Consider the following 25,665-nt stretch of genomic DNA (forward strand, 5'->3'; position numbering starts at 1 on the left):
AAATGCATACCCACCAAAAAGTATGTGCCCCTATTTGGGGAGCCTGAGTCCTGAGCCCCACAGGACTCAGCCAGAGGGGGTGTGAACCAAGGACCCGATTCTCTTGGTTTCACAGTGTGACTAACACCTCCCCTGGTGTAGGTGTGGGGTGAGTGAGGAGGGGCAGGGTAATGACATCTGCCACACCGACGGGCAGGGGGCTTGTCACAGAGCTACAACAGCACTTTCGAAATACGTGCATGCAAAATGAAGAGAAGTCTCAAGTATGGTGATGGTGGTGGTGGGGGGCACCCCATCTCATCTCCCTCGCACCAGCCCAGCCTCCTCCTCCCCAGGGAAAAGGAGCTCCAACTCCAGCAAACAACCCAGTGCGATGTGCACATGCACACAAACACACAACACACCAGGGAGGCGCAAGCTCCACTTGTGCACAGAATTCATCCTGTCTGTAGATTCGAAAGTGAAGGACAGAGGGAGAAGGGGGATGGTGACAGCTGGGCAAAAACGTGCTCAAGCATTTTCTCAAGGGCTTATATTAGGGTGAACTTTAGCAACGGTATTCTGCGTTTCGACTTCACTGATAACGCAAAGGATGGAGATATAAAACCTTAACTTCCCTTTCAACTCAAAGCATGCAGACATTTTAACATTCAGTTCATGGATGATTAAAAATTATCACCACCTTCAGAAGGATACACCGAGGAACCCAAGTTAGCCACTGGTTAAAACACCACCAGGGGAGAGAGTGATTCCCGGCGGGCGCTCCTGATTCGGGTCTTCTACTCTGAACATTTAACAGTCACGTTTTAATAACTTAGGTTGAAAGTTATAGAAAATCTATAAACATTTAAGGCAAATGAAATCTTGCCTCCTCCACTGTTAAGTCTCATATATTTTACTAGCCCTAGGGCAGCTTACCCACTTTCCCAAAGAATGGCCGATTTGGTTCCAAGGACTGAAATAAAAATGCATCGTTTTCGATTGGGTGACGCAGCTTTCTGAAACCTTAAATCTTTTTAATGCCATTTACATTGTTCCCACTGCACCAGTAACTCAAATTATCAAGATTTTGAAAGTGCAAAGGCTTTATACAAAGATCCTGCATTTTATTTTGTTAGGCTTTCAAAAGGGACTCGATACAAAGTCAGTGTAAAAAAATCGATATCCAATTTAAAACTGAAACAATAATTTCAGAAAGTCTGACATTCTCCTATGCAAAGACTGGGGGAGAAAGAAGAGGGTAGAGAGAAAATAAATTCCTTAATTTAAACCTTTCTTCACCCTGCTGGGAATACCAGCAGCAAAGCAATGACTCCATCTTAACCCCTTCTGGTTGGGTAACTTAAGACAGGGCTGGAAGCACAGTATTTTAGAATGCAGGTAATAGTGTCGCCATGAACCACATGTTCTGTATCTGACCTACGAGAAGTACTCAGAGCATCCCCAGCAGCTGTGCCCTGATGCAGAAGCCTCGGACACACACAGTCTGGGGCATGACAACCGGGACCCAGGCGAAGTCCCATATGCTTTCACCATTCCTTGCCCGATCTCCCAAAATATGTTTCCTGAGAAAGACATCATCAGCATAAGGAATGTCTAGTTCAGAAACTAAGAACAAAAGCACCACGGTTCCACGGTATGCTTTCCATAAACAGAACCACGCAGTTAACATAGTGCATCTTGGCTCCACGCCACACCGACTGGCTCCTCCTTTCTTCTGTTCCAACATATCTGTTTGAGCTGCAGGCTGTTGGTTCAAGAGTGCTGTTTACTTTTGCAGGTACAGGTGTATTACAAATATCCAAAGCCTGTTTTGATTTTTAAAGAAGATACACAGATACCGCAGCACTTCTGGAATGCCCAAACCAGGAAGGGTGCTCGCAAACACGTAGAGCATTCTGACAGTGTCCTCCTTGTCTAATGTGAGGTGACTGGCTACTCCCGATTCTTGGGAAAAGCAAGGGTGAATACTCTGTAAAGGTTGGCCGTGGATACAGGAAGGCAAATGGAGGCACAGACAGGAACTCCCCGGTAGCCTTGCCACCTGCCCCCCAGGATCCCAAGATCGACTCTCTCCCTTTCCTTTCCCCAAGCTCTGCTGCTTACCCATTCCGTCTCTCCACTTTACCTACCACTACAAGGACTTCCAACACCAGTGCCGAAGCTGCCCCTTCCCTCGTAGTAAGTGGCAGAGGTCATGAGTTGCACAGTGATGGTGGTCAGAAATCGGGACCGGACAGCAGGAGCTGTCACTGCAGTGGACACTGTTTGGTCTCCCTGGGCAGGGCAGCTTGCCACAAAGCTTTGTGAGGACTTCTCTCCCCGGGAAATTAGAGGCTCCAAGCCACACCTGCCAGTCCCTGAGTCGCGGTGTCAGTCTTCCCCTGGTCCCTGCGAGCAGTGGGGAGGAGGAACTGGGAGAGGGGCTCCCAATGCACCCTAAAAGGGACAATCTGGCAGGCTGCTGTCCCTGTGTTCGACCTGGTTGGCATTCTATGCTTCCCTAGGCAAACAAGCCACAGCACCCACGGGAGGCAGTGCACAGAGCCTGTGAGCACACATGGAGAGCTGGGTCCTGGGCAGCTCTGCAGGCTGGGCTCCTCTGGCCAGGGCCATCAACCAGGTGGGGGTGCTGTGCGTGTAGGGGAAGGCAGATAGAGGGAGATGGGCAGGCCATCAGAGGGTCAGGAACGGGCTACCTGCTCAAACCTAGGGAAACAGGGCCAGAAACAGGACAGGTAGGTTTTCTCTTTGGGGAGAAAACCAAATAAAATCATTTAGAGCTGTCAAGTGATAGTGCACATTTTTCATTGTGACCTTTCTCAGTAGAACCTAAGGCAACAAAGAACAAAGATGAAGGCAGTTATTTCCGGAAGGGCCAGTGGCTCCCATGGGTGAAGTGTTACTGGACGTTCACGTACACAAGCACCCATGTGGACATGTCGTGCCTGGTTTCCCGAAACAGAATGAAGATGCGTCCCCCAGGAGGTCTTACAAGGGGGCGGGCCAGAAGCAACAGGAGGCCGTGGCTCTGGACGAAAGGCAGGGACTAGCCACTGAAGGGCGAGGCTCCCGAGGGCCACCTGCTCCGCTTTGGTTTACAGCTGTTACAAAACGCCAGGGAACAGCTTCGCGAGAAGTCCCATCCACAAGAGTCAGATGTCGTCAGTCGCTTTTTTTCCAGGGCAGACATCCCCTGCTTCCTTCCAAGTAAAGTGCGGATGGTCGAAGGATACTGGTCTGTCATCTGCCAGTGTCAGTCAGCAATGAAGAATAATAATAAAAAAAGATGCCCCTCTGGTATACATATATCTATATATCTATATATTCTTTTTTTTTTTTTTTTTTTGTAATAAAGCCACAAATATAAAACTTTTAAACCGATGTCTCGGACTGTAGGCGAAGGACAAATTTGTGAGATTTGGGGTCTATGAACTCTTCTGAGAGGACAATGAATGGAATTTTCTTCACATTGACCACGAGGCTGAAGTCCAAGCATTTCAGGACGAAAACGATGCCATCCCGCAATCCGTTCGTCACAGCCTCGTCACTAACCAGTCTCCACTGCGTCGAGAGCCAGCGCTCCTTGTCATACTGCAGGGTGGGGCCCGCGCTGAGGTAACGTTCTAGAAAGGCCTGAAAAAGAGGGGGAAAGGCCATGAGAAAAGAACTAGCCCGCATCAAGGGCAGCGACGGCAGCGGTGTACCCACCTAATCCCGGTGAGAATGTCTGCCACCAAACCGAGACGGAGCCCGGCTCATCGGGCCGTATTCCCATCAGGCGCTCCCACAGGAGTCCTTGTGGCGGAGGGAGGCCTCCGAGGACTTCGTCACTCCCCTCCACCAACTTCCAACTGGAAGCGGGGCTGGAGGGAGGGCTGGCACCTGTGTGTGTGTGGAGGCTGTCTCCGAGGCACCAGCCCGGCCAAGCCATGGCCCCCCACGATGCCTGCCACCGCTTGTACCTGTGCTGGGCCTGCCTGCTCCCACACCGACAGCTCCTCAGGGCAAGGGCAGTGCGCAGAGAGGCCCTCGAGAAGCGGAAGCTGAAAAAGTTAGGATATTCCTGCACGCATGCGCAAAAACGCACGCTCCGCCACTCACGGGTTGTGTGACGTTGGACAAGTCCTTTGACCACCCTGTAACAGCTCCTCAGGGGGCGGCAGCGAGGCTGACATGGCTGCCTCTAACCGTCTCATGGCACAAAGTAAGCCCAACCAGTGCGGGCCATGATGACTTCCTGTGGGATGAAGTGAGCACAGGCAGGCCCGAGCGGTGCCAGAACCCATGTGCCCGTCCCTCTCACGAGCCCCGTGCTCCAGCAGTGCTCACCTGTGGGAGGTCTCCAACTCTCCACCCACCCACTGGTATTTGTTGTTCCTCCTGGGCCTTCCAATTCTCCTCAGACCACCCCCTGAACCTCTGGGCAGATTAACACAGCCTCCTCCAGGTGCTTATCATCGCTGGCCTGGCTTCCCCGTGACATTTACTGTCCTGAGGATCACTGCGGATTTGCATGTTTGTCCCCCACACTGGAATTTACCCCCCACCCCCGACAGAAACTATTTTTTAAATCTGAATTTCCAGTGTGCCTGGACATAACAGGAGCTCAATGATATATGTGTGTATTAAATCAATAGATGCTGGTTTAGTTGTAAGAAAAGAGAAGAAAAAGCAAGTCTGATTCAGTCAGGAGGTACTGGGATTTGTCACTCTGGTCCTAGACACAGGTCAAGGGCAGTTTCTACATGGTATCCCCTTCCATCCACACCTCACTGCTGCTGCCAACTACATTATTTCTGATCCATAAGCCTATATTCCAAGGCAGGAAGCAGAACCATGCCTAAACACACTTCTAATATAAAAATAACTCTTATGAATCCTAAGAAAAAGAAACAACTCAGCAATGAGAGAACTGAAAGTAGTAAGATAATTTATAGGATACTAAATATTCATAGAAAATTAACAAAAGATGCTCTACCACGTTGATAACTCATGAAATATGAATTCAAACACACTTTTTTTTTTTTTTTGGCCTCTTATGTGGGCAATGAGTAAAAAGAATGGTAACACCCAATATGTCAAGTGTGTGCAGGAAGTAAACAGAATTGTATCCCAGAGGCAAAGTGTGAAAGAGTAACATCCCATGGAAGAACAATTTGGCAGGATCTCTACCTTTGATCTAGCTGTTCCTCTACCAGAAATTTCTCCTTTGGAAATACCTGCACAGATATACAAAGACGTATGTGAAAAACACACTCGCTGCAACACTGTTTAGACCAGGGGTTGGCAAACTTTTCTCTAACATAAATATTTTCAGCCTCACAAACCACACTCTGTCACTACTGCTCAACTTGGCCTGTGTAGAGAGAAAGCAGCCATAGACGATATGGAAATAAAAAGGTGGGGTTGTGTTCCAATAAAACTTGATTAACAAAAACAGCCAAGCCCCGGTTTAAACTACTGAAAGACATTAATCCAAATGTGCATTGTAAGCACTGGTTACACAAATCACGGTATTCAGCAGGATAAGATGCAGCTATTAAAGAGAATGAATTAGAACTGTAGGGCAGAGAGCTGGAAGTACTGACAGGGGAAAACACTGTAGATATAGTTTTAAGTGAAGAAAGCAAGTTTCCAAGTTCCCATGTGTGTGTGTGTGTGTTTGGTATGAACTCCCATTTGTGGTTTGCCTTTTTCCCACTCCTTCTTTAATCACACACACCCCTCTGAAAGCATACACACCAAAAACTTTAGGGGAGGAGAATGGAAACTTCCCTTAGCACATTATAATTTCCTTTTCCTTTTTTAACTTTGTTTAAAGATCTATTTATTTGAAAAAGTGTATGCGCGAGCAGAGGGGGGAGAGGCAAAGGGAGAGGGAGAGAGAGAATCCCAAGTAGGCTCTGAGCTGAGCATGGAGCATGACATGGGGCTCGATCCCACGACCCTAAGTATATGACCTGAGCAGAAGGCTAGAGTAGGATGCTTAACCGACTGTGCCACCAAGGCACCCTCATTATATTTTTCTTTAATGCCTGGATTCCTACAAAGAGTATCAGTTATTTTTAATTCAGAAAAGTATACTTTGTTTCTTTAATGAAAATGAAAGCAACCAAGAACTAAAAGATCTTGAAGAAAGGAAAACAATGGCTTTTGTTCTACATGGTACAAGCAGGTATGCAGACATACTGTACTCATTGGAGATAAACTATTCATACTTTTTTGCATTCTGGTTTTGGTAACTTAATTCTTTTTTAAAGATTTTATTTATTTGACAGAGAGAGAGCGAGAGATCACAAGTATGCAGAGAGGCAGGCAGAAAGAGAGGGGGAAGCAGGTCCCCTGCTGAGCAGGCCTCGATCCCAGGACCCTAAGGTCATGACCTGAGCAGAAGGCAGAGGCTTAACCCACTGAGCCACCCAGGCGCCCCTGTACCTTAATATTCTAACAAAGATTCTTCTATTTTTAACAGGTGATACATGATAATTTATAAGCCACTGTTCTATTTTTTTTTAAGATTTTATTTATTTTTTTGACAGAGAGAGTGACAGAACACAAGCAGGGTGGACAGTGGGGAGAGAGAGGAAGAAGCGGACTCCCTGATGAGCAGGGAGCCCAATGCAGGGCTCGATCCCAGGACCCTGGGATCATGACCTGAGCCGAAGGCAGACGCCTAACCATCTGAGCTACATAGGTGCCCCACCACCATTCTACTTTTTTTCCCCCCTACCATTCTACTTTTAAGTTATGTCCAGTTTGGAGTTATTCCAGATCACTTTGCAAAAATCAACTTCATTATTATTTGTGCATGTGTCTGATTGTGCTGAGAGCTTATTCTAGAAGAGGGATTATTAAGTCAACGAATATGGAAACCCTTACAGATTCTTACTGAATATTTCTGCATTGCTTTCCTAAGGGTTGTTAATGGTGACAATGCAACCATATGCTGTACATGTACAGGGAGCATCTGAACATGGATCCTTGTAACAAAAACCACTCCACATGCATTATAGGCGAAGCTCATTTACTCTCTTCCACGTGATCAACATGTCATGTTGCCATATCGAATATAATTTTCACACAACAATGCAATCAGGTAGATACTACTATTCTCCCTGTTTTATAAAAGGAAACAAATGTAGAGTGACTTCTACAAAGTCATGACCCAATCAACTGGTGGAGCCGGGAACTCAAGCATCCCCCCCACCCCCCGATTGCAGGTCATTTGCTCAGCCTTACTCTATTCTGCTTCCTTGGCCCCATCACTCTCTTAGCTACATGGCTGTTTCTTGCAATCTCCCTAAAAGTGTACTCAAAAGTGTAAAAGTGTAATTCAAGAGGCCAAGTAAAACTAACTCTTTGACGTCCAAAATGCCTAGGAGAGTGATGGCATCATTTCACCACTAAGAACAGCCATTTATCCAGACCTTACCACATGACAGGCACAGCTTGAAGCCCTTCACGTGAACTCTCTCTTTTATTTCCCACCACGACCCCGTGAGGTAGGTATCACAACCAGCCCCCATTTACAGGGTAGGAAAGGGAGGCACAGAGCCATTAAACGATCCGCCCACAGCAGCGACCAGCTTGTACGGGGAGGAGCCAGGCTGGAACGCGTCAGCTGGGCTCCAGAACACACAGAGTGCCCCTCCCTGCTGCCTCTACTGCCTCTAGGTGGAAGGCTTCCCTGTGCTTGAATCTAGAGGCTGTCGAAAGGCAATTGCAAAAACCGGTGGCACCCAGAAAATATAAAGTAAGTAGGAACTGGCCATCCTCCTGAGTCAGGGCTTTAGAGAAATCCTGGAGTCCATTGCTCCTGAGCATAACCATCGACAGGTGACACCTGCCAAGCTTTGTGGCGAGTCGCACCTTGGGGGTCATGCTGTTGGTGATGCAGAAGGCCAGGTGCTGCAGGATGCTCTCCATGCTGTGATAGTGCTGCTGCCGGGTGGTCCGCAGGTACTTCTGCAGAGCTCGGGCCATGGAGGGGAAGATGGCCTGGGCCGCCTCCCGTGGGTCCATCACCTCCCCGGGGGCTTTCTGCTGCTCTTCGGCCTGGAGACGCTGGATGTGGATGAAGGCCTCCTCCACCGCAACCACCAGCCTGGAGATAGGGGGGCAACGAGACGGTCACCAGGATGGGGCCTGCTGCAAGGCTGGACGACATTCAGGGGCTGGAGGGCCTCCTACCCACCTCTGTGTCCCAGCCTGCTGCCAGCTAGCTCACCTGAGGGTCCCCTCCATTATGGCCCCTCCAGATGGCTGAGAGGGGAGGAAGGGAGGAAGGAAGGGGGGGGCAGGGGTGAGGGGGAAGGAGACCTGGGACTAGGAGATTGACCTCTGTTCTCAATTCTGCCACTACAGGGTTTGGGGACTCACTTCAATCCTTCCATCTCTACAGTGAAGGATTAGATGAAAACAACTCTAAGATTCCTCAAAATCTGGCCATAAAAGGCTCTGCACACACTGAGAGGTGGCTGGTGACACAGAAGAAGCCTTGCAAAGCAGCACAGCCGTAGCCCCCTCAATTAAGCCACCCAAACAGCAGCCCCTGGGAAAAAGGAAGGAAAAGGCCCAGGATACAGGACGGAAACCAACCTGGTCCACTTCAGTTAACACGATCAGAACCTGAGAGCCAGCAAGGGACTAGGGGAGGACTGGGGGCGGGGAGCATCAAAGTGTGGGGTGTGAGCCAACAGCTTCAGCATCAGCTGGGAATTTGGAAGACATGCATACTCTGAGGCCCAACTCCAGCCCCACTGAAGAGGGAGTAAGTCATTTTTGCAGGTGGGGCCCAGAACCTCAGATCTGTGCTTTAATAAGCCTTCCTGGTCCCGCTGGCGCATGAGAAACAATGGAGCAGGATACAATCCTAAGGTTTACACACTCAGATTTCATTCTTGTGATAAAAAAATTAAAATTCCCCTATGACAGGGTGTTAGTGTTGGGGGCGGGTGCGTGGGCAACAGACCTCGCTCTCCGCTTCTTCACCCGCCGCTCGTGCTCCGCCTCTTCATAATACAACTCATTGTGGCTTGAGTCTCTGCGTCGAGCAGCTGCTGCAATCATGGCCCGGGACTGACCAGTGGCATTGTTACTGGGGCCTTTGGGGAAGGACAGTGGAGGAAGAACAGCTTTAATGCCATGGGGCTGCAAAACAGAGTAGGAAATGAGTACCACGGTCTGTCGATACCGTCCACCCAACCCCTGAGAGGCACATCCACCCATCTCAAAAGAAACTTCCAGAAGGGCGAACAGCACTCCTGCCTCACATTTGCTATGCTCATGAGAGGAAGGAAATCTCCCCCAAACCCATGTCATCTGTGGAAATGGAAAAAGAACTCAGAAGGAGAGGAAGAATGCCGGGCCATGAAAATGTTGGCCAAAAATAACACACAAGAGAATGCTGAAGATGTTACTCACCATCTGTTACAAAAAGTTTCAGTTTGGCCATAAGGTAGCTGGAGCATCACATTTCAGCAACAAGACAATGAGCGAGAATGAGAGGGAAGGGGAGAACAAGGACAGAGAAAAAAGAAAGTCAAAGGACATGGAGACACTGGTTACGCACAGGACGAAAAGCCATGCTGGACTGTCAACGGTAGTCACAATGTTTCATTAAAAAATAAAATACTTGAGGACTCACAATATGGCCCATTTGTGAATACAGACTTAGAACTCCCCACCCTGTTCCCCTGACCACAGAGCGCCTTAACTTTGAGAAGGACAAGGCAGATCCCATGCTTTCTTCTGTATCAACTACTTGGTTAATGATGTGGTTTCGCTGGTGGGAATTTTCAGTTTTCAGATCACAGGTGAAATTTACTAGTCCTCTGGGAATCCCAACTGAGCATACATCTCATAAAGCCTCCCCCCACCCCCAGCCACCCCCGCCACAATGGGGAGGATATGGCCACTAAAAATTGACACCATCCATGAATCACTTGACTTGCTAACAATAGGATCCTCTTCTAGGGCCCACAAAGCCCTTGCCCTGACCCAAGGCACCCAGCAAGAAATGACACTGTGTCCTGTTTCTCGCACTTAACTATCTGATAGCCTGACGTACTCAGCCTGGCCTCTGGCCTCCTGCCACCCACTCAACCCCAGCTCCTGGCCAAGATTGAGAAATCTAAGTATCTCACCAGATGCTGAACTACTGAGAGCTACAGGCTTCATGGATCTAGGGAGCTGAATCCTTGGGTAACTTATCCGAAATTTGAAAAGCAGCTTTCCATAGATGTTCCCACAAGAGGCAGGAAACACACATCACTATTGTTTTCAATCAGAAAACCCTCAAATGAATGAACCTCCCACATGTGTAGACTGCAAATCAACATTCCTCTGAAAGTATGTTTGCTGAAAGAGAGAGAGAGAGAAAGAAAGGAAGAAAAGGAAAACAAAAGAAGAAAAAAGAAAAGAAAAGGAAAGAAAAATTGTTCTGCAATGAGAATGTATGATAGAGACAGACACTGAGGGGAAGAAGAACCAAACGGACCACAGAGTTTAAGCTTAAGAGTTGTCCGAACTGTGTGCCCCGCACCCACCAACCTCAGACACCATTTCAAGGCACGTACCATCTACATTGTAGACTTTCAGCCCGGCCATGTGCTTGGCTGCCCGGAATTTGGAGGCTGTTAGGAGATTGGGGTTATAGATGGTGAAATCTTTATAGTAATTTTCCAGAACCACCAATGCTGCTCGCTGGATACTGAGAAAAGAGGGCAAAATTAATGCAATGCTTTTTCATAGAAGAAGCAGGTTCTAAGTGACCAATAAATAAATAAATAAAATAAAATAAAATAAAATAAAAATCCTCTTTTGGAGTCAGATAGAACAGCAGAGTACCACGGGCAGCCACTCATAATGTCTCCAGGATGAGAACTTCAAGGTGAGACTGAGTTCAGTCATTAAGTGGCTTCTTGGCCTTCTCCCAGGATACGTCATGAGCCATACCCCATCTGGCTAATAGTTGAGAAAGGAATCAGGTTTAGGCCGCACAGAACTTTCCTATTTTCCAAGTTTACAAAAGAGGAAACTGAGGATCCCCAAATGGTCGAGAGAATTAGAGGCGGTGGCAAGGCTAATGGGTGAAAGAACAAAGTGTAGATTCAGATTCTCAGGTTCCAGGGCAGGGTCTCCCCATAGGCCTCATGACCCCTGCTGTAGGGAAGGCTGGGATTTCGTTTCTCCATGGATCAGAACTAACTACAAGCACACACGGCAGAAAACACATGAAGGAAGCTGGCTGCAGACATTAATGAATCCTGATCCCTCCTCTGAGTTCTGTCCTCTCTGCCCCAGGCCAGCTGGAACTCGCTCTTTGAAAGGAAGCAAGACCCCCTTCCCAGTCCTCAGCTGAGACTTCGATCTTTCTTGTCCCTTAGACGCCAGGGGTGTACAGAGAGGACCCTCTGCTCTAATGTCCTGCAACCTCTCCTCTGTCACCTGTTTGGCCCCTCGGACAGCAGCAGAGAAGCAGAGAGGAGGTAACACCGACAGGTGGGAGGGTGGAAAGGGAAGGTGCCCCTACTCCTGACTGGTGGCTAAAGAACTTGCTCTTGGTCGTTGATGCATGCCACTCACCACTTCAAAGAGAGACCTGTACTCATGAGGCATGGGTTTTCATGTACCGTCTTGTCTGACTTCCACAATCATTCACAGTAAGAAGACCGAGGTTCGAAAATCTCTGACCGGCACACGGCATGCATACCAAACCGAAGAGCTGGATCTCTAATCTGGAATTCCAAGGCTCTAGCCTGTGTTCTTCCCCTGCAATGTGTGGCTTCTGTGGGGCAGTGGACGTACCCACACCAGCCCCACAAATTTTCTTTGTATCTTGTCCTTGATATTCTCCTTCCCAGGCCTTGCTAGGTGGGTGCGGTGACAAAGATTACTTACAACAGCCCGGGCGCCAGGACAGGGCTGCCTTCTGTGCCTGGATGACTGCCAGAACTCTCCACGTGGCTCAGGGATTCTCACATCACACTGAGACCATACAGGGTCTAAGCTAACAGCAGGACGCTCTGTCAACCCACCACTCAGCTCCCCTGGTTTAGCATGGAGTCCTGCAACAATCTAGAAGTCAATCAGTTAATCTCCTTGAGAGCAGAGTCACGGCAAAGCTTTCTCACTTACATCCCGACAGTCCCTCCATCCATGATCAGGGCTCAGATGCTTAGTATCAACCCTGATACGTACACTCATGAGGGGAGGTGGTGGTGGAGGGGGGCGGGTGGGGGTGCTGGGGATCTGGCGTGACTCACCCTGTATAAGGGAAGTAGAAGAGTCCTGAGGGCAAACCCACATTTTGAAAGCCCTCATCATTTAGCGGCTCATTGTTGCGGCCACAGTGGAGCGCCCCCATCTGCCCAGCCCTGGGAGTGCAAAGATATGATGCAAGGAGCTGCTCCTTAGCCTGGCAGAGACCCTAAACCCAAGGGAGCTAACTGGAATGCACGTGCGCTGGGGTAGCAGAGAGAAGAGCTTCAGAACACCCAGACTCGGGAGGGTGCCAGAGCAGCCCCCCTGAGCAAAGAAGTGGTCCCTGAGTTGAGGTTTTGTGGCAAAGTCCCTTCTGTTCCCATGCAAGTCTGCCCTGTGGCTTTCAGCTTAGCACGGCCCCATCTCCTCCTTGACCCCTGACTCTGGTAATTTCCAGAGTGGGGCGAGCATTTCTTCTCCACCACCCCCTTCCCTCCAGAGACTCTCCAGGGCCTGGGGACACGTGCACACTCACAAAAACTTGCCCTCATAGGCACCATCCCACCTCCTGCCCGTGCATCTCTGGAGGCTCTGGGCCTAGTGAGATAAGACGCCCCTCCTCACTGAAATGTCCCCGTTTATGCACAACAGACATGCTGGGGAGCACATATTTCCTCCCACATTCCCACATGGACATGAAAACCTCTCTCGGCTCCTGGATTCCAGCAGAGAATTATCGCCCTGATCAAAATTTGAAAAATTGAAAGGCCACTCAGAGGTTATTCTCAGGCCCATCTTCAAAGCAAACCCTCTTGTGGTTGCTGGGTTTGGCTCTTCTGTTCAGCCAGGCCACAAAGAGGAGCCCAGGGGAGCCTACTAGCCCAGCCAGGGCCTGCTAGGCGGCTGAGAGAAAGCTGGATGGGAGCCTGGTGGCTCTATTTCCCAACCTCTCCTCCCCAAACCACAGACAATGCACTGTGCTGCCCGGAGAAGGGGTTTCTGTCCATGCCTGGCTCTGTCAGGCCTTCCCTTGTAAGGGTGCACACCCCACACCCTGCCCCCTTCGAAGACAGGGCTGCAGGCAGATGCTCTCCACACTGGGGCAAGTCTGAGGAACCCCTCAAAGCAAAGCCCAGCCTTGCCAAAGCCCCAGTGGCACCGGGGAATGCTCCAGGATGGGGCAAGAGCTGCTGATGGTATGTGTGCAGGTCTCACAGCCTTCAAGAACCTTCGCTCGGGGGAACTGAATAAGGGTGAAAAGTCAGGCAGTGCTCCCTTCCTCCAGCACTGTCATCTCCACAGATGCATCAGAATTTGCCAGAAGCAGCCATGGACCTGGCCAGCCCCTTGGGCTGACAAGTGAACGCAGGAGCTGAGGGACTCTCCCGGGAAGTTTAGAAATGCATCTAAGAGAGCTGCACGCCCTAACCTATGGGAAACTGCACAACACCCAACAGATCTAGCAATGTCAAGGTATGAGAAGCTTCATGCAACAGAAAACAATGCATAACTGAAGTACCCAACTTAAAAAAAATATATATATATATGATTGTGAAATTTGGATTAAAATACAATATGCCTTTTTTCATGTTTTTAAAGAGAGGAAGCTATACATGAAAAAGCCTTGCTGGTGACTCAGGATGAATGTTCACACTTTAATCATGAGCTGTGCGACACAGGCAGCCCAGCAAAGATGTCAGCCCCCACAGGAGACAGAGGCCACCTGTTCCCACACCCCACGACGCAGGGCAGTATGAACACTCAGCTGTTTCTTCACATCCTTTCCATATTCCCTGACTATGGCGATCAGAGTCCTTCCCAGAGGCCGTCAATCTACCTGCCTCTGGCCATCATCTTTCCATTCTCATATACCCTCAGCTTGGGTATAAACAGGGAAAAGGGCTTTGAGAGACCCAAGTGAGGAACTCTGCTCCAGCTAAGTGATCCCCGCTGTGGCATGGGAGTCTGTGGTCTGTGTCAGTCCAAGGCCAAAGGTCTTTTTCATTTCTGTTCTGGATCCTGATTCATGCTGTGAATTGACTGAGTTTGTCAGATACCTGACTGCAGGTTCAAAGGAACTTGCTACTAATGTATCATTTGGCTCTTCAGTAAAAGAGCAATTCAGCACCCACTGAAGGGACAGTCTGCCAGGCACCCAGCATTGGCCTCAGCCATGGCTCACAATGCCAGGATGCAGGAGCACCCTTCTTCTCGGCCAATGTCAAGGTTCAGTATCTTCCTGCCTCTGTTCTTCGCCACCTTCCAAATGTGGTGTCTTCCAAGGCCAAAGCAGGCCCGATTTCTTTGGGGAAGCCTTTTCTAACTCTCTGGCCCCCTAAATGCACAGCACCAACAGCCCCCACACAGGACTTGAGAGGTCTTCAAGCATGTTATTCTCTCTCTAAGGCAAGGCCCCGTGCACAAGGGACACTTCCTACAACTTCCCCCAAGTATACTCACTGGCTCAACTTGTTCATGTAGGAAACCCTAGAATTCCAACATGTGTAGGATTAGTCCTAAGCATGCCTTTCCTAAAAACCATGAGGTTTCCAAGGCAAAAGGGGCCTCAGGGATGGGGAAAAGCAAATCCTTTAACTAGTCCTAGTCTCCAGACCAGATCATCTCTGGGGAAGGAGGGAGGCAAGAAAAAGCAAGTTGGTGAGAAACCTGCCACCTCTCTTATCACCATCCGATTTCGAGAAACAGTAATCTGACTAAACCATCCTTATACAGAAACCCCATATAATAGGCAGGTGGAGCCTGATGTACAGATTACAGACGTGGCCCCACCAAAACCCCACGGCAAGGAGCACTCTCCCAAGACAGAGAATGCTGAGCTCAATTAATACCGTGTTCCAGCCCACCCACCCATCTCCCTATCCCGGGACATACCCCTTCCCAGACCACAAACAGCTGCGGAAGCCAGTATGGTGATACGCGGGGCTGTGACAGGACTTTGTGCAGAAAGACGTGCACATGTAAGACAACCGTGTGAGGCAATATCTAGTGTCAGAAGAAGCTAATGTTACTGCCCGTGTGAAAGCAAGCCCCTCAACTCTGCCCGGCCTGGGCTGATCCCAACTTGAAGTTGTGCACAAGACAGGCTGGCCATAGATCAGCACAGAGTTGTGGCAGTTCAACAGCCACATTTCAGTGTGAGACTCATCGCCGACCACACTGCCCGAGTGGCCTAGTCTCTTTTTAGGACAAAAATGGTGGAATGAGAAGGGTTGTGGCCTTTTGTGTCTTATCAACCAGGAAAACATTTCCAGTGTTGTTGACAACGGTCACACGGCCACCACGGCAACGGAGACGAGGGGCTCTTGCTCGCGCTGCAGCCGAGAGAAGCACCTCCAAACGGAGTTCGCATTTGAGTTCATAAAAACCTGAAAGACATGTTTTTGAAAGAGGAATTCTGAAAACCAAAGCCAAAACCGAAAGAGTATCCCCTGTGTCCACGCTTCCTGCAGTCCCGTGCATGTCTGTTGTGGGAGGAAGTATGCACAGAGCGAATGGCACCAGACAGCTTTGCCTGACAGAATTGCCCCAGACAGCATGACTCTTGCCTCTACCATTTATTCTTTGAACTTGAATACATTATAATTCTGTTCTCCAAACCTCTGATTCTATGTCTGTAGGATGGGAAGAACAATACCGAAAGCCCTGCTATAAAACTAAGCTGGCTCCAAGATGCTCAACTCTATAAAATTTATCACTGAAAGGTCAACGAAATGACTGGGGCTGGTGTGGGTAGCGGGTCAGAAGTTCCAGAGATAGACAGCAAAAGCCAAATACGCCAGGCGCTGGCCAGAGCCTGGTGTCAGCTGGGGCAGTGAACTCCCGAGCCAAAATATCAACCGGGGCAAATCTAAATTCTATGACTTTCCGAGGCTTCAAGGTCAGTTGGCATTGAGGTTGGGAAAAGTCCCGGAGACTTGGGAGTCCACTTCTACTTTCTTGCTCCCAAGGAGGGAATGTTTTAAAGGTGTGTGTTAAAGATTAAATGAGATACGGTATTCCCAAGCACCTGGCCCAAAGCAAATGGCTCCTGTATGGAAGCATGACGAGCGTACACCTCCAGGTATGCTGGGGAGGCCCTCTGTCCCCAAGTGTTCCTGCTCTATTCCCTCAACTCAGCGCCCACCGTGAGGGCACTGCCACGGGAAATGAGCCAGGGCAGATGCCCTCTGCACTGCTTTGTTAGTGAATCAACCCTACGCTCTCTGTTTCTATGCAGTGCTTCCTGACCACTCTCAGCAGGCTTGGTATAAACAGGCCAGCCTCAGACTCAGAAGGCCAAGATCCCAGATCCGCTCCTGCTCCCGTATAGCCCCGAAGAAGTCATTGCCCGCTCTGGGCCTGTTTCTTGGTCCGTGATGGATGGAGGGCACCGACTGCTGTGTGTGGATGTCGGGGAGAGCCAACAGAATCAGGCCAGGGAACGTGTTTATAAACTACAGGGCATCAGGCAACTACAAACGGTCATTTGGCAGCAAGAGAAGAGGCTGCTGGCGGCTAGATTATTCCTACAGTCTCTGGGCATAAAAGCATGACCTCAGCTCCACTTACACGGAATCACAAACTTTTACTCTTCAGAGAACGAAGAGAACCTTAGTTTTCACCCAGGAGGAGACACAAGAAGCAAAGAAATCAGGGTCCAGATAGGCCAAACTCCCAATCCATGTACTGACTCCCTTGACAACAGCCCAGACAGCCGCCAGCCTCTCATGAAAAAAAAAAAAAAAATTCACTCTCGCTTGGCCTTGGGATGACCCTTCTCAAAGTTCTAGCCAGTGGTCCACCCACAGCTTCCTTCTGGACCCCAAGCCCCCTTTCTTGTGAAGGCTCACCAAATACTTGAGGGAAACAATTGTGGCCATTTACCTCCCCCCTTTAACTCTCTTACTGTGCACAGAAGAACACGGAGGCCTATAAAAGCATGTGGACATGTGTGCACAAAATACACGCCTGCACACACATGTATATGCACACGCACACATAAGGAGTTATTTCATCCACCTTTCCCTGGATCTGGTTGTAGCCTCCACAATTAACACACGCTATTAAGGGACGCCTGGGTGGCTCAGTTGGCTAAGCAGCCAACTCTTGATTTTGGCTCCGGTCACGATCTCAGGGTCCTGAGATCGAGCCCCGTGCTGGGACCTGAGCTCAGTGCAAGAGTCTGTTTGTCCCTCTCCCTCTGCTCCTCTCCCTACTCTCTCTCTCTCTCACAAATAAATAAATAAAATCTTGAAAAAAATACATGCTGTTAAAACCAAAACATTCATGGTTCAGAGCTCAGGCAGTCTGAGACCCTCATACTTCACAGCCTTTACTGTCTCCCAGGGCAGCGAGAAAGGCTATCTCTCTCTGTGACAGGGCCGGATGGGGAAGCCTCATTCTGGCTTTAGCCACGTCTTTTCTAATATTCATTTGCCCTTTTTGGCTCTGCCAACCAAAAACAGCTTTCTTTATGCGTGAAAAACGTGGAAGCATCTCTTACATGTCAACACCCCACATAAATGCCAGCTACCATGAAGCTGATCACCTCAGTGTGTACTGACAGGAAAGTACTGAAGAGACAGAGCTCTAGTCACAGTAAAATCTGCAAAGGCCTGCTTTCAGGGCAAGTACTCATTACCTTGCGAGGCACCGAAGCATGCTGACACCCAAAAATCTTAACCACCAGTCTCTCCAACACCATTCACAGGCCAGTATGAATTAAGAGCTCCAGCTAAATCCCAAGGACCTGGATATAAATGTGAAGAGAACCTTGAGAGGCGTTAAGGTCCCATTGGTGTGATGATCCCCCACCCCCACTGGGTTGGGACAGAACATGTGACCAGGATGGGGGCTTCAGGGGGAAGATCTGCTGAGGAGGTGAAGCTGAGTTTTCCAGTTACGTCTTAAATGATGAATGATGGCCACACCATGTGGACATGGACTGTAAAGCCACTTCCAGGCAGAGGAAGCAATGCGGGCAGAAGCAGGCTGGTGTAAAACCATCCTCCTCAATACCTTCAGTAAGAGTGACAGGGCCGCACTGTTGAGTCACAGAGCAGCTGTGAGAACCTGCTATAGTGGGATGAAGAGCATGTCCCCCAAATCCATGTGCATACCCACAACCGCAGAAAAGGATCTTCACAGACGTGAGTGCGCTAAGCAAAGGTCATGCTGGTGTCTACTAAGAAAAGGAGACACAGGCAAGAACACCATGTGGCGACAGAGCACACAGATCACAGTAATGAGGCCGCAAAACCAAGGAGAGCCGAGGATGGCCGGCCACCATCAGAAGCTAGAAGGACAAGGCAGGGTTCTTCCCGACACGCTCCAGAGGGCACATGGTCCTGCCACTATCGAGATTGTAGACTCCTAGCTTCTAAAACTGAGAGTGAACACTGGTTTTGTTTTTACTTGTTTTAAACATTTATTTGAGAGAGAGAGAGAGAGAGCAATTGAGAGAATGAGTCGGAGAAGGGGCAGAAAGAGAGGCATGCCCCCCCCCGCTGAGCAGGGAGCCTGACACGGGGGGGGGGGGGGCGGGGGGGGGCTTGATTCTGGGACTCTGGGATCATGACCCAAGCCGAAAACAGACGTCACCCAGGTGCCTGAGAGACCACTGTTTTAAGCCACCTAGTGTGGTATCCTCTGCTACAGCAGCTTTAGGAAATGAACACACGTGTATTTAGGGCAAGAAGGACGGAGGCAGGTCAAGAGGAAGGAGGCTGAGAGGCTGGCAAAGGAGAGAGGGGAGAGAGGGTGGGACAGACACAGAGCGTGTGGGTGGGAGAGAGGGTGAGCAGGCCGTGAAGACCCAAAGGATGGCAACAGTAAAGGTTGCCGGTGCCAAGGCTTCCTCCTCTCCTACTCTTCAAGGTGTGCCTGCTCCTCGGACTGCATTTTAGGCCCGAAGCCAGGGTCTTTGAGAAAACTCTAAAAGTTTCAGCATTTTACGAAAACTCCCAATGCAGGCAAGCCAGCTGATGAACCAAGTTTTATCTGACTGACCTCTCCCTGGAAGAGACAGCAAGACTGCCACATGGATGTGTGAGCTTCACTGGCCCCTGGACGGAGAGATCAAGTGACTTCAGGGTGACCAGGAGTTGGGACAATTTGCAGCAATGTTCATGTGAGTCTCAGAGACGCGAGTATAATTCACCCCCAAACGCCACTGCCGCCTCTGCTGGGAGGCCAGCCCACACGTTTTGCATCTCCGAGACCTCCTACCTTTTAATTAAAATGTTTCTCTTGCAACTGCCTTTGGGGATGTGGATTCCACGAGTCCCACACAGATAACAGGCAATGAGCACCTTGGAACTTGAGGGCAGGGAGGGGCAAAAATGAAGCATGGCTTGTGTCTACTGACAGAGCTGGATTAGATGGCACAAAGACCTGGGAGGCTAGATTTTTGGGGACTCTGTCACAATAGGCCAAGAGGGACATAGACCGGTGCTTGAAATCTGGGGACATGAGGCAGACTGACAGAAGACACAGAGATGGGGCCCTGTCCTGCCAGGATGGCCTGTGGAGGCCCTTCTCTAGGCCGCATGGATTCCCAGGGGGGCCCCGGCCTGCAGGCTCCCCAGCTCCATGGAGTGGTCACTGCAGTGCAACCTAGTTCTCTGAACCCATATTCATAGGCTGCCAAGTGGCCCTGGCCTGGGCACTGAATACGGGGCTGCAGACAAGCCCTGCATGGCTTCCCCACCAGGAGAGAGACCAGAAGCTGGGAATATCAGCTCTGACAGCTCAGAGGAGGTAGAGTCAACAGGAGTTGGTCACCGTGGAATGGGCTTGAAAGCACCATCTGGGGAGCTCTAGAGAACCTCCCTCTGCACTTTATTGTCCCTGATGAAGGATAACACTGGAAAATGCCCTCTAAGGTCAGTCAGACCACACTGAGAACATGTCCAGAGGAGACCCACTCTGTCTTGCCCGGGGAGTCCGTGAGGCTGAGAAGGAGTAATGGCTACAAGCACCGGCCTGGTGGTTTCAGGGACTAAACAACAGAAAGCTGTCCCACATGTCATACTTTCTGCCTGAAATGCCTCCATCCATCGGGCAGTTCTGCGTGTGGTGTCCGCCCCGAGGCAGCCTCCTTCGAGCAGCTGATCCCATCATGGCCGACTGTCCACCTGACGACCTTTGCTACAGCAGAGATGCTGCCAGACGTGAGAAATGCTCCCTGTGAGTGACAGGTTTGGCTATTGCCACGGTCCACCTGGAGAGCCCACAGACACGCTTCCAGGCCAGGGCCCAGACCCCACTGCGCAGCCACCTCCTGCACCATCCAGTTCGGGCTGCACCTGCCCCGCCTGGGATGGAAATGCAACTTTCTCGATGGTTCCAGAGACTGTGCTAAATCACGCCAGATAAACATCAAAGACAAGTGGCTGCTGAGGGCTCTCGAAGACCGAGATTGAGACAGGAACTAAGGTTCCTCCAGACCCACCCCGGATGCTGGCCTGGCATTCTCTCATCTGGCCTCACATTTCTCACCGGCAGGACTTCTGGTTTTGGGGAGAACCACAGAAGCACGGCATGAAGAGTCTGGAGTCTGAGGGCAGCCAGCCTGGGCAACTGGACCCCTCTTGGCAGGTACTGAGCCAGAATGGGCACAGAGCAGAGCAGGACAGGGACAGCAGACCCCCGTCCATTGGCATTCTTGAGGATTAGCAGAGCTAGTCACACACTACATCAGATCACACCCATCAGTCCTCGGGGAGACACGCAGGATGCCAGGCCCTATCTGTAGTGGGAGTCCTGCGGGAAAAGCAACAGCACACTCTCCAGGGTATGGGATCTACGGCCCAGCCACCTGTGGCCCCGGCTCTCTGGCCGTCAGTGGCTGAGCTCTTCGAGGGGTGGCTCCTCTGGGCCTTGGAGCGAGCCTTCTGGGCAGACAGCATTCGAGGGAAGCCTTCCCAGCTGCAGCGGCTGCCAGGAGGCAGCTGTGCAAACACACAGGGCTGCAGTGTCCAGCACCTTCTGCTCTCATTACAGCCACTTTGAACAGGCACCTTGTGGCCAAACCACAAACGGCAGCTCTGTGCCCGCCCTCAAGGTTCTCCCACAGCAAAGCTGATCTGAGCAGAAACCTTTCCACTCTACCCTCTTCTGCTCTTTTTTTTTTTTTTTTTTTTTTTTTTAGCCCTTGCGCTTGGAGGGGGTAGGAGTGAGGACCGTCATACATCTTTACTGAAAAGCAGTTAAACAAAACAGGCGTTTCTAAAAGTGAAATTGTGTATGAGACCATGATCGTAAGTGACATGAACCCAAACCTCTGGTGGTCATCTAAAAACACCACCCCACTTCACAGCCGATGGCGCTGGGTCCTCCCCAAACCATGGCTGCTGGTCTTGAACGTGGGAGGGAGGGCCCACAGCCCAGCGCGACAGTCCGATCTCACTGGTCATCACTGACTTGGGTGGGTATCACTTGACCCAGAATCACAGACATAAGATTTCAAGGGAGCTGGACTTGCCCTGGAATTACTGGATTAACCTTAATCTCCCCTGGAGATGCTCCCTTTCTCACTTCTAACCAGAAAACTGAAGTACATTCTAGAGAAGAGGGGCTCCCACTCAAGCTGGGAGGACGCAGGCATGAGCCAAAGAAGGATAATATGAGCTCCGTTTCATCAGGGTTGAACTGTGCCCACTGATCCCACGGTTTCCTGGGGCTCTGGGGTCAAGGGTCACCCGTGTATACTGCCCCTGTCTTAGCTTGGGCTGCCATCACAAAATACCACAAACTGAGTGGCTGAAACAACAGAAACTTATTTTCTTCCAGTTCTGAAGCCTAGAAGTCTAAGATTAAGGTTTCGCTGATTCCATTTCTGGGGAGAGCCCTGCGGCTGGCTTGCAGATGACGGCCTTCTTGTGATATCCACACGTGACCTTTCCTTGGTTCATGGGCAGAGGGAGAGAGGGAGAGAGTAGAGTTTACACATACTCTCTCCCTCTGTCTCATAAGGACACATATTTTAGCAGATCTATGACCTCACTGAACCGTACATAATTACTTCCTCAGATACCCCATCTCCAAACACATGGGGTTTAGAGCTTCAACCTATAGATTCTGGATGGTCACAATTCAGTCTGTAATATTTCATCCCTGACCCCTAAAATTCATGTCCTTCTCCTGTGCAAAATAAACCAATTCCATCCTAATAGCCCCGACAGGTCCTGACTCATTCAGGCACCAGCCCAAAGTGCAAGGTCTCACCTAAGTGCCAAGACTCACAGTAAAACCCATACCGAGGTAAGGTCCCTCTCCAGCTGTGAACCTGTGTTACCAGATAACTTATGTGCTTCCAATATAGTCACGAGACAGGCATAGGAGGATAGGCATTCCCATTCCAAAAGGGAGAACCTGGAAGGAAAGGGGTGATGGGTCCCAAATAAGCCCAAAACCTAGCAGGGCCAATCCCATTAGATCTTAAGATCTTGATCTTCAGGATAATCCTCTTTGATTCAATGCTGCGTCCTCGGGGCTCTGGGGGTGGCCCTGTCCAGGCACTCTCAGCAATGGCCACCCGGCCCACCACGGTGGGGGGCCCATCCTATGAAGCCAGTGAGGAAGCACCCTGACCCCTGGGCCTGCGGTGGGAGGGGTGCCCTAATGATCTCTGGATCACCTTTGGGGTCCTTCTTTGCTTTCCTTGAAGGATACTGCATGTTCGAAGCCTTCCTTCCATCAACCCCCCTCCCCCGCCCCCACCCCCAACCCACTCTTCTGTTTCCTTTAGTCTCAGGTGCTAGTGGTGCTGGCACTGGTACGAACCCACCTTCCCATCCTTATTCTTGGCTTCTGCTGGAATAGCAGGTTAAATGCTGATTAAATCAAAGAGTTGGCGCCTGGCTGGCTCAGGCGGTAGAGTGTGGGACTCTTGATCTCCAGGTCATGAGTTCACAAGAGCCCCACGATGGGTGTGGAGATTACTTAAACAAACAAACAAACAAACAAACAAACTTAACAAATAGTCAAACAGTTGTGTGACCACACCCTTGGTGTCCTCTTCAGTATACACTTAATCATTGTTTATACTATGGATAGGCTGAGAATTTTCCAAATCTTCAAGTATGGATTCCTGTTTGCAGAATTCCTTCTGCAACCCAGCTTCCTCTTCTCACATATTATATGAGCAGTGATGGAGGACCCACGCTGCCGTCTTTTATTGGGTGCATCTTCAACACTTGGCTTAGAAATTCCTCAGCTATGGGGCGCCTGGGTGGCTCAGTTGGTTAAGCATCCAGCTCTTGATTTCAGCTCAGGTCATGATCTCAGGGTTGTGGGACTGAGCCCTGTGATGGGCTCATGCCAGATGTAGGGCCTGTTTAAGATTCTCTCTCCCTCTGCCTCCTCTCCAGACCTGCCCACATGCGCGTGCTCCCTCTCTCTAAAAAAATAAACATAAATACCTCAGCCAGATATCCAATTCCATCCCTCACTCACAAATTTTACCTGCCACAGAACACTAGAACACCAATACAGCTCAGCCAAGTTCCTTGCCACTTATAAAAACAATGGTCTTTCCACCATTATCCAATAACATGTTTCTCATTTCCACCTATGAGTTGCAGGGGTGGGGTGGGGGAACCACAACAGTGTCTTTCAACACAGCAATGCTATGAGTATGCATGATCATAAACTTGCAATGTTTAAAAGCAATCCAAGAATCATTTCTTTTTCTTTTTTTTTTTTTTTTTGTAAAGATTTTGTTTATTTGATAGAGATCACAAATAGGCAGAGAGGCAGGCTGGGGCGAAGTGGGGGGTGGTGGGTGGTGGGGGGCAAGCAGGCTCCCTGCTGAGCAGAGAGCCCCATGCGGGGCTCAATCCCAGGATCCTAAGATCATGACCTGAGCTGAAGGCAGAGGCTTAACCCACTGAGCCACCCAGGCGCCCCTACTGCTGTGTGGTTTTAAGGTCCTGGTGTTTGCTAACTGAACAAAGGAAGCAACAGGCTAAGAAATGCCTGCAGGATGCAAGCCAGACATCTCTAACCCTCTGCGTTCTCCCCTTTCCAACCCTGAAGCTAGGAGTTAAACAGAATCATGTATTTAACAAAAGAGCTAGGGTCCAGCCTGGCCCAAGATACACAACACAAACATGCTTCTGAGCTCATTCGAGTGTTCTGAAAGCAGTACTGTGAGCATGAACACAACTATCCCAAGGCACAGGGGAGGGGTGCGACCCCGAGGAAGCATACAGTCCCCAAACCCACAGCTGGGGCTCTCCTCTTCACAGGGCCGCCGCCCCCTACCACCTGTCCCACCCTGAAGGGCAGGAGCGGTAAATGACATGGAACAACTGAAAAGCCCTCTGTCATCTCCCAGGCACCGGGCAGAGAGGTTAGAAGTATCTTAATCTATTTACAGTATCTCACCTTACAATAACCTTCCATTTTTCTGAAAGTTTTTAAATAAGCCCATAACTCCATTCGTGCCAACAAGCAGGGACTCTGTACCTTTTATGAGAGCTAACAAGAAGCATCTTTCCTTTAAGAAACTGAAGAACAGGCATTCTTTAGACAACCCTCAAAAATAGCTCAGTTGATTCCATCAAATCATCTTTGAGAACACCCCCACAAAAGCACTCACCACTGCTCTGCACCTAAGGGAAAGCTTTCCAGAAAGGGAAGGGGGAACGGCTTGCCAGTCAGCTGAGGACGACTTGCTATTCTGATCCCCGGACTCGCTCTCTGTCTCTTCTGATTCCCCCATCCCTCCTGTCTGTTTCCACGCTCTGCAAAAGGGTTCTGAAGTTATATTTCTGGCCCCGTGACTCTTACAGCAGCCACCGCTGGGTTCAGACCAGATTTAGCCCAAGCAGCGGCAGGCGGCTGAGCCCACACAGTGCCAGCAGGGACAGATGCCAAGCCCGCTCCAGCTCACACACGCGGAGGGCTCGATTTGAGAGCAAAGGCACCTCTCTGTCCCTGGCCAGCTCTCCACCCCATCAACAGGGTCTCTCTCCATGCGAGGGACCATAGGGGCCTCCTTGAGGGCAGGGAAAGGAGGAGAACAACAGGTCCTGGAGAGAAGCCAAGAACCTTGACATGTGCCCCCCACCCCCACCCAGGGCTGCCGGAAAAGTGGCACCCGTGGGTCTCCCCAGGGGTGGTGGCTCCAGTGTTAGCAAGTTAGGGCTGAGCAGTTGTTGGTCATGGCGAGGACAGGCATGAAGGGTGTGTAGCAGGCCTGTGGGTCACACGGTGTTGCTGGCCCTGCCCTCCCACCCAGGTGCCCCCCCCCACCCCCAGCAGCGGAGCCGTGGTGAGGCTCCAGGGCTGCTGCCAAGTTTCTCAACACAGTACAGGCGTGCTGCCCCTGGGCTGTTTTGTTTATCCCCTCCCCACCCCTGCTCCTATCCAGTCTTGGAGGGAGGGGCCAAGTGGGAGCTGTTGGGGGGGGCAGGAAGTCACTGGAATGACCCAAGGGGAGACAACTCCCTT

The 25,665-nt window shown here is 50.3% G+C and overlaps 1 protein-coding gene across 2 annotated transcripts in view; it reads right to left on the bottom strand.

Annotated features, from left to right (window-relative positions):
• Window positions 1-1,085: 1,085 nt before the first annotated feature.
• The window catches only part of VANGL1 (VANGL planar cell polarity protein 1), a 48,005-nt gene continuing 23,425 nt past the window's right edge, over window positions 1,086-25,665 (bottom strand). For both annotated transcript variants that reach the window (XM_082687784.1, XM_082687785.1), the window contains 4 exons: window positions 10,581-10,714; window positions 8,975-9,107; window positions 7,873-8,107; window positions 1,086-3,636 (listed from right to left, as the gene is read on the bottom strand). In XM_082687784.1, the coding sequence (XP_082543910.1) occupies window positions 3,376-3,636; window positions 7,873-8,107; window positions 8,975-9,107; window positions 10,581-10,714 (763 nt within the window). In that variant the 3' untranslated portion in view covers window positions 1,086-3,375. The remainder of the gene's footprint in view (window positions 3,637-7,872; window positions 8,108-8,974; window positions 9,108-10,580; window positions 10,715-25,665) is intronic.

The sequence above is a fragment of the Mustela nivalis genome (genome assembly GCF_964662115.1).
Source record: "Mustela nivalis genome assembly, chromosome: 10".
NCBI classification, from domain to species: domain Eukaryota; kingdom Metazoa; phylum Chordata; class Mammalia; order Carnivora; family Mustelidae; genus Mustela; species Mustela nivalis.